The 15,569-nt window shown below is 38.4% G+C and overlaps 1 protein-coding gene across 4 annotated transcripts in view; it reads left to right on the forward strand.

Annotated features, from left to right (window-relative positions):
• Window positions 1-15,569, forward strand: part of TUT4 (terminal uridylyl transferase 4) — a 46,794-nt gene that overhangs the window by 22,819 nt on the left and 8,406 nt on the right. For all 4 annotated transcript variants that reach the window (XR_009819394.1, XM_062004258.1, XM_062004261.1 and 1 more), the window contains exons 13-27: window positions 1,113-1,843; window positions 2,331-2,481; window positions 3,067-3,153; window positions 4,528-4,631; window positions 4,996-5,053; window positions 5,148-5,251; window positions 5,854-5,943; window positions 6,915-7,028; window positions 8,090-8,167; window positions 8,527-8,704; window positions 9,053-9,100; window positions 10,514-10,596; window positions 12,298-12,413; window positions 14,053-14,213; window positions 15,182-15,279. Coding sequence is in view for 3 of the 4 variants with exons in the window: in XM_062004258.1 (XP_061860242.1) it covers window positions 1,113-1,843; window positions 2,331-2,481; window positions 3,067-3,153; window positions 4,528-4,631; window positions 4,996-5,053; window positions 5,148-5,251; window positions 5,854-5,943; window positions 6,915-7,028; window positions 8,090-8,167; window positions 8,527-8,704; window positions 9,053-9,100; window positions 10,514-10,596; window positions 12,298-12,413; window positions 14,053-14,213; window positions 15,182-15,279 (2,201 nt within the window). In the remaining variant the exon portion in view is untranslated. The remainder of the gene's footprint in view (window positions 1-1,112; window positions 1,844-2,330; window positions 2,482-3,066; window positions 3,154-4,527; window positions 4,632-4,995; window positions 5,054-5,147; window positions 5,252-5,853; window positions 5,944-6,914; window positions 7,029-8,089; window positions 8,168-8,526; window positions 8,705-9,052; window positions 9,101-10,513; window positions 10,597-12,297; window positions 12,414-14,052; window positions 14,214-15,181; window positions 15,280-15,569) is intronic.

Raw genomic sequence — 15,569 nt, forward strand, 5'->3', positions numbered from 1 at the left:
TATAGAAATTGAGTATTTGAGCAAGTTTACAAAACCATCTAAGGTGCTTTTATGGAAGCATAAATAATGAATTTGGGATAGTTTCTAGAGGTGTTCACAAAATAGCTTTTCTGTAACACACATGAGGTGATGGAAAGGATTAGGAGAAATAGGTCAAAGAGAATCATTAAGAAAGCAAATGAGTTACTAAAGGCATATTGAGTCAGTAAGGAAGAAGAACAAAATAAAAAGGAGAAAACCAAGCAATGAATTATTGAGGCACATGTTGAGTAGTGGGTCTTTAGATCACTCCTGTGGCTTTAATTTCCTCCCCCAAATCTTTTCTTCAATCACTTTTAGATAGATTTTAAAAGCTGGAGTAGTGTTTATTCAGCATGTGGGAAACTAAAACCTGGAAGATGAAAGGGCAAATTATAGAGAAAGAAACAGGAAATGATTTAAAAAAACAGATGCATTCTCTTTCTGATACCTGCTATTGTTGGTCTTCTTGTGTTGATTTTGTTTATGTTATTTTGTCGTTCATTTTTGCTTTTTCTTTTTCCCATGTTACATTTGTAATTGAAATTGTGAAGTAACAGAATCTCAGTTTGATACTACCTTTCCAGGCAAACTTATAGTAAATGTGCAATACTTGATCTAGAAATCACTAGGGAGGACTAAGAATGAAACCTGGTGAGATTGTTTTATATAACCCTTACAACCTTAATGTTACTTTCAGAGAAATTAATTTCTTAAGGGAAATGCAAATCCTTCCTCAGTGAAAAAGTTCAGACAGACCAACATTTATTTTACCTTTTTATGTTTATTTTGGTTTCTAGTTTAGAAATTGGCCATAACATAATGGTGCAGTATAGCTGTGGTTTTCTTTTGAAATAATACTACTTTATGTTTATGTTAGCCAACCATTCATGGCCACGTGGGTGTTGTGTTTTGTATGGAAGAAGTCCAGAAAACCTGTGGGCCCTGTGTTCTCTAAGTACATCCAAATACGAGTCTGGATTATATGATAAGAATTTCTTTTTAACTACTGTATTAGAACTTAGGTATTTCTGCTCCTTTAGTGAAATGGAGAAATTAAAGATTGCTAATGAAATTGTTATTTTTCTTCCTAGATCCTTTTGCACTAAAGAGAAATGTTGCACGAAGTCTAAATAGCCAGATGGTATTTGAGTACATCCTGGAGCGGTTTAGGACGGCATATAAATATTTTGCATGCCCACAAAGGAAAGATGGGATTAAATCCAAGACAGATACTAAGAAAAAAGAAAAAGGGAAAATTACTAATAAGAAATCCACAAGATCTGAAGAGCCTGTAGCCAACTGTTGCCTTCCACAAGAAGAAAAAGTAGTAGATAAACAAAATGCAGAAAGTGGATGTAACGTACCAGAGAGTGAACTTGAATGTAATGAAGTGGTAGAAGCTGTAGCCAAAAGATGTACTTCCAAGAACATAGACTCTTTGCTACTTTCAACATTGGACTCTACTTACGATGAAGACAAAGAAGAAGCTTTATCCCTTACGTCTAACGAATGCTGTGAATTAAAGCAAAAATCACCTAAAGAGAGGGATGATTTAGAAATTTCAGTTTGTACAACTGAAAGTGAGCTAAGCCACCACTGTAACTGCAGTGAACATCAGCCCTATGACACAAACTTTTCTGATGCTGAAAGTAGACAGAGTTCGGTAACAGAGCCTTCTCAGAAGACTAAGTGCACTGGCACACCAGCTACCTCTCCCAACTGCAAAGCAATGGTGGAAGCTCATGATCTCAAAGATGAAGGCAGACTGTCTACAGAAGAAATGCATTATGTGTTTGATAAGTTTATTTTGACTTCAGGAAAGGTAATTTGTTTATTAAAGTCATACTGGTCATATATCAGTGGGCTGTTACTTTTAAATCACTAAAACTAAGGTTGGATGGATGATAGTACTCTCCCTGTGACTGTTATGAATGGTAGCTCTTACCTTTTTATAGTACTTGTCATTCAGGACTGGAAAACACCAAACCTCTATCCATTTGTACTAGATGGTCTGTTGCCCCTGTCTTATGCCAAGCTTTCTGATTTCCAAAAAAAAAATACATAAATCTTGGGTTTTGGTTTTTGGTTGTTTTGTGGTCCCCCCAGCTCCTTCCTCTCCTCCTTTCATGTAGAACTTGTACGTGCTCTTATGCACTGTTAGAGCTAAATGCAGCTTGTTGAGAGGTATTCTGTTCTTCATACTCTGTTGCTGTTCATGTGTTAAATGCTCTTAGTTGTGTGACTTCAATGGAAATGTTGGGTCTGCTGAACGATTGGATTTATGCCTTTTTTGGTTTTCTCTTTAAAAGCCACCAACTATAGTATGCAGCATCTGCAAACGGGATGGACATTCCAAAAATGACTGCCCAGAGGATTTCAAGAAAATTGATCTAAAACCACTACCGCCAATGACAGACAGATTTCGGGAAATACTTGATATAGTATGTAAAAGATGTTTTGGTAAGTTGGAAAGTGTTTGCACTCCACTGTAAACTCCAGGTTTCTAACCTGGAAAAAATAAAAACTGTAGGGTTATTCCAGTAAATTCAGTGTTGTTCCAGATACACTAGGCTTGAAATTGATCAGTATTTTTATTTTTGTATAATCCATGGTTGTGACATCAAATTCTTATAAGATATTTGAAAAACTAAAAATAAGATATTTGAAAAACTAATACTACTGGGATTTTTCATTTGGTTTGTAAGAAGTTACTAGTGTTCCCAGACATTTGGCTCTGGGCAAAGGTAGTGTTTGTGTTTATCAGATTCTATGACTTCTGTTGGGAAAAAGCCTCTTTTGGGTCCTGTCAGGGGTTAACCTTGGCTGGATGCCAGGCACCCACCAAGATGCTCTGTGTTTGAATAATTGCAGAAAAATTAGACCTCTGAAATAGAATCCCTAACAGTATCATAAAAAAGGAAAACAGATATTCAAGGAAAGTAAATGTAACAAAAACAAGGTATCCAGTACTTTTAATTAGCTGAAGAAGATGTATGAGGTAGCTGAATGTCACATCTGACTGTGTATTAACTTCTTTTTACTTAGATGAGTTATCCCCACCTTTATCTGAGCAACAAAACAGAGAACAAATTCTGGCAAGTTTGGAGAGATTCATTCGAAAAGAGTATAACGGTATGTAACAGCTGAGAGTGACTCTTGATAATGCTCCTTCATTCCTGTTGTCCACAGCATGGCTTGCTTTCATTGCTTAAAGCTGTGGCATCTCCTTTCCCTCTGTATGCAAACTTATCTTGAAGACTTCTAAACTGAACATTCCTCTGTGCAATTCCATGGAAATGTCCTCAGAGTGGAGGAAGTGCTGCAAGAATAATAATGTAGATGCAGGACTGTTGCAGTCAGGACAAAAAGCACATTTGAATAGGCCCTGGCCAGTTGTTACCTGTGGTGTGGGCCAAGAACTTTTGTCATCTAGTCACCACTGTTTAACTGTCTTAGAAATCTCAAGAAGTTTGTTATCTTCGCATCCTTTTTGTAAGATAGGCAAAAGTACTTTACTGCAATGATGGAAGTCAAGGCACAGAGATGCAAAGTGATTTCCTGGTAAGTGTTATAAAACAGTGCTAGAGCCAGGTACCAATCCCAGGTCTCCTGAATTCCAGTCCATTGCTTGATGCAGAAGGCCATCTAGCTAGCCTGTGCTCAAGGAACTCTGGACTATACTTCCATCCACCAGCTCTACCTTCCACTTAACTGGCAGCAGCTGAGGATTGAGACCTATTACAGAACCTTAAAAGACTTCAGATTCCCCATTCTATTGAAGGTTAGAAAGAGCTTTGAGTAGGTGTTAAGGTATATTTTCCTAGCATTGATTTCAACTGAACAGATAAATTATTTCTTTCCAGTTAGGAAGAAGTTGCTTCATATAACTCTCAGTTACATGATTTTGCTGCCTTCTACAAGAATGAAAATACATTATAATCTTGTGTTTCAAATAAAAAATGTAAACAAAACAATTGGGAAAGACAAGCAGTAAGATGAATATATTTTATGGGACATTATCATCTGGAGCAGTATGTTGTGGTTACAGAAACTTACTGATTGACCAAATTTACCTAGTCGGAGGAAAACTATGTAACCTAGATAAAGTGTGAGTGGAACCAGAGCATTGATTGGACCACCTTAAGAGCAACTCTGTCTTATCTATGGGGTAAAGCTGTGACTGGGTTTGCACATGATTTTTATTTATTTGAAACAGGAAAGTGCAGTTGCATACCACAAAACATTACATCACATTTAGAGATGCCGTTTAATGGTTATAGTACTTCTGTAACATACCTCACTCATCAAAATTGTATAGATTTCATCCTGCCTTACTTTCTATAAAGAATTTTTAAAGTATTGTGCTTCCTCCTTTATCAAGTGTAACATTATAAGCTCTTAAGGGTTATGGGCACCTACACATCTCAGTTAAGCAAAATTGCACAGTGAGCACTCACCATTTAAGTGTAAAAGAATTTGTCTCTTTTGGTCTACCCTTTCGATCAGACAAAGCCCGACTTTGCTTGTTTGGCTCTTCAAAGAACGGCTTTGGATTTCGGGACAGTGATCTGGATATCTGCATGACATTGGAAGGCCATGAAAATGCAGAGGTAAGGCTTCTGAAATTGACAAAAAATTACTATTTTGAATTCAAGAATTCTTCTGAGGTTTTTTAACTTGGTTAAGATTGTGTATGCAGACAAGGTAGGATTGTGCTAGTAGCACATTGGTTTGTTGCACTCTGTACAATTGAAACAAATTGTAGGCTGTTTTACCCTGCTATAGATGCACCTTTAGTGTACTGTGGAGGTCCAAATAGAGAATACGAATCACCAGGTTATGTAAATTCATGTTCTGGCTTCTTGCTTACTTCTTTTTGTTCATAGACTTTTCCTCTAAGTTAGATAGAAAATGTGCTTGTTGTGTTAGGGTCCATGTTTTAATATCTGAAGCTGTGGTATTTGTTTTTCCTAGAAATTAAACTGTAAAGAAATAATAGAAGGTTTGGCAAAAGTTCTGAAGAAGCATCCAGGTAGGTGTTTTAAAGTATTATTGGTATTGTATTTATATATACTATATATGTAGTTAATGGAAATGTTTTATGTACTAAAGTGTTGCTTCCTCAGGTTTGAGAAACATCTTGCCTATAACAACAGCCAAAGTGCCTATAGTAAAATTTGAACACAGACGAAGTGGCTTAGAAGGGGACATCAGCTTATACAATACACTGGTAAGCATCTGCTTGTGTTTGGTTTTGTGTGCAAAGAAGGTTTTAAAATTTATTGTAACTCAAATAATCATTTAAGGAAGGATTTTAAATTAGAGTTAAAATACTTTTTTGCATTTCTTTGGGGTTTTTTTCTACACGATTTAAATTCAGTGGCCCACACCCTCAGCCCAACCCAAGTAGCTGCATAACCTGAAGGCAGAGCAGCCTGCTGGCACACAAAGCATTTCTGTGAATGATCCTCCACTAGATACAGGCCTCGAACTAGACCCTGCCCCGTTGATCACAACTCTCTGCCTTCTTTCCTCCAACCAGGAAGATGCAGTTTATGGAATTTGTTCCAATGGGAGTTATCTTACAGACTTACTTCTTTGATGTTTTTCAAGGTTCTTATTGTTGTTGATGCCTTAATACTGTCCTGATTACACCTTTCTGTTACGTTTGTGCAGCAAATGTTGCATGAGTTTTACTGGATATTGTTGTGCTTTTTTGCCCTCCAATTGTATTATGCATCTCCTGTGCTTGAGCTGCAGACTACACTTTAATTGGCCATAAATTGCTTGAAACACCTGTTTGATTTTTTTTTTTCCCCTTCATTTTACCAGGCACAGCATAACACAAGAATGCTGGCTACTTATGCAGCTATAGATCCTAGAGTGCAATATCTGGGCTATACAATGAAAGTTTTTGCAAAGGTAATATACAAAGTTACTTATTTGTAGAATACAGTGCTTTCTGATACAGCCACTGAGTTTATCTCTTGCTGATGTCAACTGGAAAGGAGCCAGTAGAATGCTATTGATAGGAAGTACACTTTCTTAAGCTGACTGTGCTCGATCTGATTGTGTGTGTCAGAATCAAATTCTTCCTGGTATCTTCTGCTATCTGTTGAAAGATTTCTATCTAAAAGGAAACTGATAAAAGGAAAACTTCATTTTTTTCAATTTCAATCCAGCTACAATGCAGAAAAACCACAACCCCTCAAGCCTGAACAAGGAAAATGTAAAAACATTGTAACTAAGATGCTTGAAGCAAAGGGTAGCTTAGAAGGAAGTGCTGTAGAAAGGTTATAGTGCAATAGGATTTTCAAGCATAGTAAGGTAATTCGCTGATCTTTGTTTTACTCTGTGTTGTGCTGGCTGAACCATGGTTTAGTTAGGTACATCTATGTATGCTAGCAAAGTGCCAGATGTTGCTTAAGTTGCCAGTATCACCTGGAAATACTTGCCTATTAATTAATTATTGTGTATTTTAGAAGGTGGAAGCTGAAACAATAAGATGTCACAGAAACAGCTCTAATAGCATGAGTTCAGGAAAACAATTTGACAGTATTGATACCTGCACATCAGATGTGGAAGTTTGTTGAGATCTGGTTTTGGGGACTTGGATTTGCTTTTTTTCAATTTGGCACATTATAAACTAATGCCAATATTTTTGGCTATGAGAAGCTCTTCTAGTTTTTTGTTGGTCAAATTATCCTGTGGATCTGCCAGATGGCACTTGACTCTAAGGACATTTATTTTTCAGGCTTCATGAAACAATTGTAGTGAATGAGGCAAATGTATTTTCTGTTGCTGGTGGGGTTTGTGTTTGCTCTCTGACGTAGCTGTTAGTCCTGAGTAGTAAAATGTAAATTGAGTGTTTTGTTTACAATGTGTCTTTTCAGCGCTGCGATATTGGTGATGCATCCCGCGGTAGTCTGTCTTCATATGCCTATATTCTTATGGTTTTGTACTTCCTACAGCAGAGGAATCCACCAGTTATTCCAGTTCTTCAGGAGGTAGGTTTTCAGGAAAAGAGCCTATGAAAATTAGATTTGTCTAGTGATGAATGAACTGCGGGGCTCTTCTGCGTTAGCAGGTTCCTGACTCCCACTTGATTTTTGTGGGTAAAATTTACCAAGAAAATTAAAACAAAATTGGGAATCTGTTGGATCCATGTTTTGCTATGACATTTATTTACTTTGGGATTTTGGTCTCATGATTCTGTTTGTATGCTGAACAGGATAGAAAAAATATTGTCAGGTGATACGGAGAGAAGGGAATTGTAATTATGAGACTGTACCAGATGCTCTGGAGATGTGAGTCCAACCCTTCCATCAGTTATTGTCAGAAATATTAGTTATTGCTCAACACCTTTCTTATAAAAGAAGAAGGGGTTGGTTTTTTTTATTTCACTGGGAGGGGGAAGATAGCTAATGCTTTTGTACAACTTTAAAGATATTGTGTTCCAGGAAACTTCATTAAGAAAATAACATTCTGTACCTCCATTGCATGGGTGGGGAGAATATAATTAGTCAGCGATCTACCTCTTCCTGGATATACTCTGGAACTCCCAAGCACTTGTGAAAATTACCCTTTTCTGACTTTTTTGTTGACTCTGTGCAAGAGGAAAGTTGGCTTAAGCACTGCAGTTGAGACTCAGACTTTCTTGCTGATACTTTAGTAGTGGTTGAGGGTTGTTATTTTATTGCTGCCCTGGGAGTACATTTAAATAACAGTGGAATTTCTTCTTGGCTTTGCTAAAGTCAAAATGTAATTGGAGTCATACAAAGTCTCCTTAGAGATTTTGTGGGCAAGAGGGATGTTGGAATCTTGATGAAGTAATTTAATCATGTTTTCTTAGTTGCAGAGAACAAGTAAAAATAAAATATCCAAATAATTAGAGAAAGGTATAGCAATAATACAAAAAGACTTTCAAACTTTTTACCAATGGGAAATTTTGCCTATAAGAGGTAATTGTTAAAATACCTCTGTTTTTGTAGTGTTTCTTACCAGCAAAACTGCAAGTGTCTCATGGTGATTTTGAATTAGAGTGGTAACTGTGTCTCTATTTTGGTAGATATTTGATGGAAAACAGATTCCACAGAGAATGGTGGATGGATGGAACGCCTTTTTCTTTGATGACATGGAAGAATTGGTAATATTCTAATTCCAGAACAGTCATTAAAACTTAAAGCCTGTTTTTATTGGAAACTAACACGTTTCTAGCAGTGTCATATCTAAAAGAGCAGTTAAACACACGTATCCATATTATTTTAACTTACCAAAGGAGTCCCATTTTGTTGAAATGAGTATCTGCTTCGTCTTGGTTTATTTTAAATCATTCCTGAAAAACATAATAGTTTTTACTTTTAATAAACAATCCAGGATTGACATAACCTTACATATACCAAGTAAAAGTGTCTCATGGTAGACAAACTCAGAGAGGTAGTTCAGGAGGCGGAGAGGTACTTCAGTAACTGTAGCTGAACGAAGTGTGTCTTCAATTCGATACAGAAGAAGCGTCTGCCTTCTCTTGGAAAAAACACTGAGTCACTTGGAGAACTCTGGCTGGGGCTGCTGCGATTCTACACTGAAGAATTTGACTTCAAGGAATATGTGATCAGCATCCGGCAGAAGAAGCTGTTAACTACGTTTGAGAAACAGTGGACATCCAAATGTATTGCCATTGAAGGTACTGTCTGAATTCTTGTTCCATTATGAGGGAGTGATGAACGCTGTTACTTTAGGATCTGTTCTTGTTGCACAGATCTCTACATAAGGAAACTACCATCAAAGTTAAAGAAAAAAAAGACCCTGGAAATCCTGCAGCTTATAAAATAAGATTAGTCTCCTGACTTATAGTATATGTCAGTAAATTGCTCTTTGTAATGGTTAATCACCTATTTTGGAGCACTCGGCACTGCTTTGCCATCATCTACTTTGAAAGTGCATTTAAAATGGAATTCTCTGGTTTAAAATACTTTTCTTTTGCTGCTGCATATTTTTCTAAGTGATTTGTTTTTCTCCCTTTTTTACACAGATCCTTTTGACTTGAATCATAATCTCGGTGCTGGAGTTTCTAGAAAAAGTAAGTTATTAATTTCTACTAATGATGAATGTTCACTAATTTCTAAAGTGTTGTGCGTGGAACAACTCATCCTGAATGTTATCACTGAACGTTTGAAGGATAAGATGGTTATCAGGGGGAGTCAAAATGGCTTCACCAAGGGGAAATCCTGTTTGACCGACCTGATATCCTTCTATGAGTTTATAACCGACTGGCTAGATGAGGGGAGAGCAGTGGATGTCATCTACTTTGACTTCAGCAAGGCTTTTGACACTATCTCCCACAACATCCTCATCAGAAAGCTCAGGCAGTGTGGTTTGGATGAGTGGACAGTGAGGTGGATCGAGAGCTGGCTGAATGACAGAGCCCAGAGGGTGGTGATCAATGGCACAGGGTCGAGTTGGAGGCCTGTGGCCAGTGGAGTTCCACAGGGATCGGTTCTGGAGCCAGTCTTGTTCAGCATCTTCATCAACGATGTGGATGAGGGGACAGAGTGTACCCTCAGCAAGTTCCCTGATGACACCAAACTGGGAGCACTGGCTGATTCCCCAGAGGCTGTGCTGCCATTCAGCGGGATCTCGACTGGCTTGAGAGTTGGGCAGAGGGGAACCTCATGAGGTTCAACAAGGACAAGTGCAGAGTCCTGCATCTGGGAAGGAACAACCCCCTGCACCAGTACAGGCTGGGGGTCGAACTGCTGGAGAGCAGCTCTGCAGAAAGAGACCTGGGAGTCCTGATTGATAATAAACTAAATATGAGCCAGCAATGTGTCCTTGTGGCCAAGAAGGCCAATGGCATCCTGGGATGCATCAAGAAGAGTGTGGCCAGCAGGTCAAGGGAGGTTCTTCTCCCTCTCTAGTCTGCCCTGGTGAGGCCTCATCTGGAGTCCTGTGTCCAGTTCTGGGCTCCTCAGCTCAAGAGGGACAGGGAAGTGCTGGAGAGAGTCCAGCACAGGGCCACCAAGGTGATCAGGGGAATGGAACATCTTTCATATGAGGAAAGGCTGCGGGAACTGGGGCTGTTTAGTCTGGAGAAGAGGAGACTGAGGGGAGATCTTATTAACATTTATAAATATCTAAAGGGTGGGTGTCAGGAGGTTGGGACATCCCTCTTTTCTATAGTAGCTAGCAACAGGACAAGGGGTAATGGGATGAAGCTGGAACACAAAAGGTTCCACTTAAATATAAGAAACAACTATTTCCCTGTGAGGGTGAGGGAGCCCTGGCACAGGCTGCCCAGAGGGGTTGTGGAGGCTCCTTCCTTGGAGGTCTTCAAGATCTGCCTGGACATGTTCCTATGCGACCTGATCTAGGTGAACCTGCTTCTGCAGGGGGTTGGACTAGATGATCTCTAAAGGTCCCTTCCAACCCTTACCATTCTGTGATTCTGTGATTCTTTCCGTTGTTTTCCAATAACTTTGTCTTTCTTCAATAGTGACCAATTTCATAATGAAGGCATTTATCAATGGGAGAAAATTATTTGGTACCCCGTTCTACCCAACTGTTGGAAGAGAAGCTGTAAGTTTTCAGAGTTTCAGTATGTGCTTTACTTTGTCCACTGAATTGATGCATCCAAAGCAAATATCTTTTATGTATTTATCCTTTTGATATGCACAATGCATGTAATTATACATCATCTGCATAAAATGTACCACTTATTTTTGGGCTCCTGCAATATGAAATTCACAGGAGTATTTAGTTGGATTGGTGAAGGATACTTTTGACAGGTTTAAGGAAAGTAAGCTGCTTTTGGTTTTTGTTTTTTTATAAACCTTTTCTTTGTGTGAAAGTAAGTATTGCAGAAAACCCTAAAAATGTCTGTAAAGCCCAGAAACAGCATTAGGAACTTCCCTAACTCTTCATGCAGCGAAAGAAAACAGACTGGAATTAGTATTTTCGACATTTATTGGAAAGGTGTTTTTAAGACAGTTTAGGGGACTGTACTGCCAACAGCTTTCCAGAGAGTTTGTGTTTCTAAGGGATTCTGAAAATCATTTGAAAGCTTTCATTTCCCTTCATCCTTCCCTATCTTCTCCTTTCCATTTGCTTACTTTATCTGTGTTTTTCATGAGTTTCTATTAAATGGTCTTTGATGTGGTGACTATGTTCTGGTTTGTACCGTGCCTAATGAAATAAGACTTGTTTTTATGGAAGCTTTTGAGTACTACTGTGGCACAAATAATAGTGAATTACACTGTGGATGTAGTTACCTGTAACTGACAAATATGTGAGTGTATGTAAAATGTTGCTGATAATTAGCTATAAAAAATTGTTTGCATATGTGTTCAACACAAGGCTGCAGTGCTTCTGGGAAACAGATACTGTGTGGTTGTTTATTGTGGTTATTTGTGGTGTTCTGCCTCACCTCAGGTTTCCACTGAATGTTTTACATAAGGTTAAAAGGCAAGACAGAGAGCAGGGTCAGTGTGCAAAGGAGCTGTCTCTTGTGTGAAGGAAGTAATGGCTGTAGTACCACATAAAATTTTATTTCCCCGAAGTTCCCAGCAAAGCAAGTGCTCTCGATCTCTAAGCCACTGCCCTGTATTGCGCAATGTACAGACAGGAAACTGTGGCAAAAAGGTTTGGTCAATTACCTATCTACAGCAGCACTTTGTTCCTGAGCTGGGGTTAGGACATTTCTAGTTGTTTTTCTATTGCAGTCATTCCGGCAAGATAGTGCTTTTACGATGTTTAGGTTGCTCAGAGACTGTAAAATGTGACCTTCCTGCTGACACACATTAGAACTGCAGCTGTCCTTAGTGAATTCCAGGAGAGGGGAGTGATACAGGTCAACAGATGCTCCATCTGTTTCCCACCTGAGCTTTGTTCTAGGGGAATATGATCATGTCACTTGGGAAGGGACATAGGCTGCTTTGGAAAGCATACAAGCGGTGACTCATATACCAAAATAGATTGTATGCAAAAAATTGCCTTGTGAAGAGCCTTTGGGGAAGCAGAAGATAGGCAGCAGACTGGAGCCTTGGATAAACTGTTTTGCAAGTTCAGCCTCTGGCCCTGAGACTAAACACCCCTTTTTAGCCCAAACTGATACACATGTCTGAAAAAACTGTCATTATCCAGGTGAAGAAAAAGACTAGGTATAATCTTAGAAGTAGTAAAATTTAGGGAACAATAGGAAATGAAAGCTGGCTCTTGCTTTCATTTCTGTCTTGTAAGGGAATAGTTTATATCTTGTATCTGTCTGATGTGTTTTGACAGGAATACTTTTTTGACTCAAAAGTGCTGACAGATGGGGAATTGGCACCCAATGATAGATGTTGTCGTGTCTGTGGAAAAATTGGTCACTACATGAAAGATTGTCCGAAGAGGAGGAGGTAAGTAATATACAAAGCTAACATAAAATCAGGATAAGATTAAACCAGGAGAGGTTTGGATATTTGACATTCTAATGGAAATGAAGAATGTGCTGAATTGCAGAGAAAATGAAAGCTTCGTATTTTGATACTTAACTTCCCATCTATTTTTGGGTTTTTTAAGTCTATTTCTGATCATCTTTTGAAATCTTAAGTGTTTATGCAAGCACACACAGAGGAAAATGAACAGTCTTTATATGTTAATGCTTTTGCTTCATGATCTATTTGTAGATACAGCTTATCATAAAATTTAGATCACTAAATGATCTTTTTAGAATGTAAACCTTCAGATGGAGACCATATAACTTGGCTGCAAAATTTGTAATGTATAAAAAAGGCATTTCCCGTAGCGATCGTGCTAAGACAGTGTCAGATTTGAATTGTTCAATAGATCTGATAATGTACCTCTGCAAGGCAGGTAAAGCTTCATTTGCTAAAATCTAGGAGTCATTAACATGGACGTAGCTAAGATGCATCTCTAACATCATACTAGTGTCAGTCACTTAGTGATCTCGCACTTGTACATCAATTGCGCTGAAGAGTTCTGGATCCAGTATGCCTGCACAGGGAGTTGCTAGTACATGCAGGTCAATGTCTCCAAAGAGAGTTAAGCAGGAATTAACAGATAATGTGCACTCCATGCACATTTTTACAGCTTTGTATTTTTAATGATCCATTCAGTGTAGGTTGTCTGACCCTTTGTAAAACCTTGTTGAAGCCCTTAGAATGCAGATTAAAGTCTGGGCTTTTTCATTTACTCCTTATGTTCAGTTGGTCTCTTCCTGCTACAAAGTCCTTATTTACAGGACTTTGTTCAGCCAGCAGAGTTCAAGATACATGAAACTGGATGGCAACCCTAAGGTCACAGGTTGACTACTTCTTTCAGCTGTTCCCATAACACACTCCTCACAAGCACCAGCACATTGAATTGCATCACCTCTTTCCCTACATCTGCCTCAGGAAAAGAAGTTCTGATCCAGTCTTCATGCAAACTGCTGCTGCAGCACAGCCACACAATCTCAATCCAATTGTATTTACAGTTATATACAGAATATTTTATAATTCTACAGATACTATGTGGAAAAAGACCTTTATTTCTTGTTTTGGTTCCTGATCAGTAGTTCTTCTCCTGTTTGTTGTATTAGTACTGAATATCTGAAAGCACCTCAGTGCTTTCTTTCACATCCTGTCTAGGGTCAGGTTTCTAATATTCCCTTGCAGAGAAATCGGCCATCTCCAGTCAGGGGGGTTATAGCTACAAGATACAACTAACTTGTTTGGTCTATATTCTGACTCTTTGGGGTTGTTGCGTAGAACTACTCCCAAACTAGCTATCAGACTAAGCCTACTTAACTGCAGATACGGTTCTGCACTAACACAGTTAAATAGTTTCTGGACAGTTCTGGAATGCTTCTAAGTTTAAGTTTATGCAAACAGGTTTTTAAGCAGTCCAAGTTTTTTCTGGGATTCCTAAGATATTTATGTTCTGGTACAGCTGTTACTTATGTAACCATTTCCTTTGAGCATACCAATATAACAACTCTACAGAGATTTTTTTTCTTGTGGTTTTGTGATATGGCTAATAAAAGTTATTATTCAGGTTGAAGAAAAAAGAGAATGAGAAAGACGATGAAAAAGAAGTGAAAGAAGATGATAGAGAAACAAGAGAGAAAAGATGTTTCATCTGTGGGGATGTGGGTCACGTTAGAAGAGATTGTCCTGAATTCAAACAAACCCGGCAGAGAAATAATAGCGTGCCAGGTAAGTTAGTTAAGTGTTGTTATTGTAATTGGAAAGTGTTGAGGTACCTTCTCTCTAGTTTTCTCTACAGACCTGGTAATTATCTTTAAAAAATTCTGCAGTTAATGATTTCAGTCATTGCAAATACAGCTTTTAGTCTTAAGGGTTGCTATTCTTCAAGGGGAGTAATGTCTTCTGAAGTACAGTCTTTGCATGGGTGGTAAAAATGTACTCAGCAGTACATTGAGTGTACTTCATGGTATTACATTCTTTGTCCTCCACTCACAATGGGTGCATTTAGGAAGAGTAGTAATAGTAATAATTCAATGTGTTCCCTCTTCCAAATGTTTCTCAAATGTTAGCAAACCCTCCATCATCTGTGAGAGGTAAGTAAATGTATTTTCACCAAAAATCAGTGATCTTAAAGTAACACTTCCAAAAGCACACAGACGCATTTGGAAACTAGATCCAGTTTTCCAATTAGTTAGCAGAGACAAGTCTAATTACAAACGTATTCAAATTAGGCCTTTAGGCCCTGTGTTGGGCATTAGTCTGCAGTACTTGAGAAAGAAGAGAAGGTAATCATAAATTATCTTCAGAGAGAACCTTGCTACTTTTGTGTATTTTGATATCCTTTGCTCTCTCTTTTAATTTTGTCTTCTTTGCTCAGAAGCTTCTGCTGTTGTGATTGCTATTTAAAATCTCACTTCTTATAGCAGTAGCGTGGAAACCTGTTTCAAGTAGTGCTCCCACCTGATACCAAAATGGGCTTTGTTCATGCTGGAATTTGTATTACTCCGAGTTAGATTTTGGGTTTAGCTGCTATACCTATTAATGTTGGAAGGGAATTAATGAGGGAAAGCTTTCCACTTAAAGGATTTACCTACTCTCTGTCACCTGAGAGTTGAGAAATCCCTGACTTCTGGTTCTGTGTTTGTTCTCATCTGTAACCTTGTGGATTTTATTAACGTTTTTTGTTCCTTGATCAGGCACCCAGTTGGTCCGAAGCATGGTAAATTCACAGCTAGTGGCTGTGAGTCAGCAGCAGGTGGAGCGACCCTTGCGCACTAGACAGTCATCAGAATGTGTAAGTTCCAGTTAGCTGTAGTATTGAAGTAAGCAAGCTGTAGCAAACCAATGGTCCAGGGCCATGCTAGGAGTAGGTTTGCACAGTTTTTTCTGAACAAGTTTGAGACTTTATAATGTCAACTTTGCGCTCTGCCCGTTAGTGAAGTTTTGGTTTATATTGTAGTGTCTATTGGAGGGCATTTATGGTCTTTCAACATGGAAACTACAGTCACATTTCATACAAGATAGTTTGCAATTTTGAAAGGCCAGCTTCCTTATCTTTGAGATTTAAGCTAGAGTGCATTTTGA

This window comes from Colius striatus, chromosome 10 (assembly GCF_028858725.1).
Source record: "Colius striatus isolate bColStr4 chromosome 10, bColStr4.1.hap1, whole genome shotgun sequence".
Classification (NCBI taxonomy): Eukaryota; Metazoa; Chordata; class Aves; order Coliiformes; family Coliidae; genus Colius; species Colius striatus.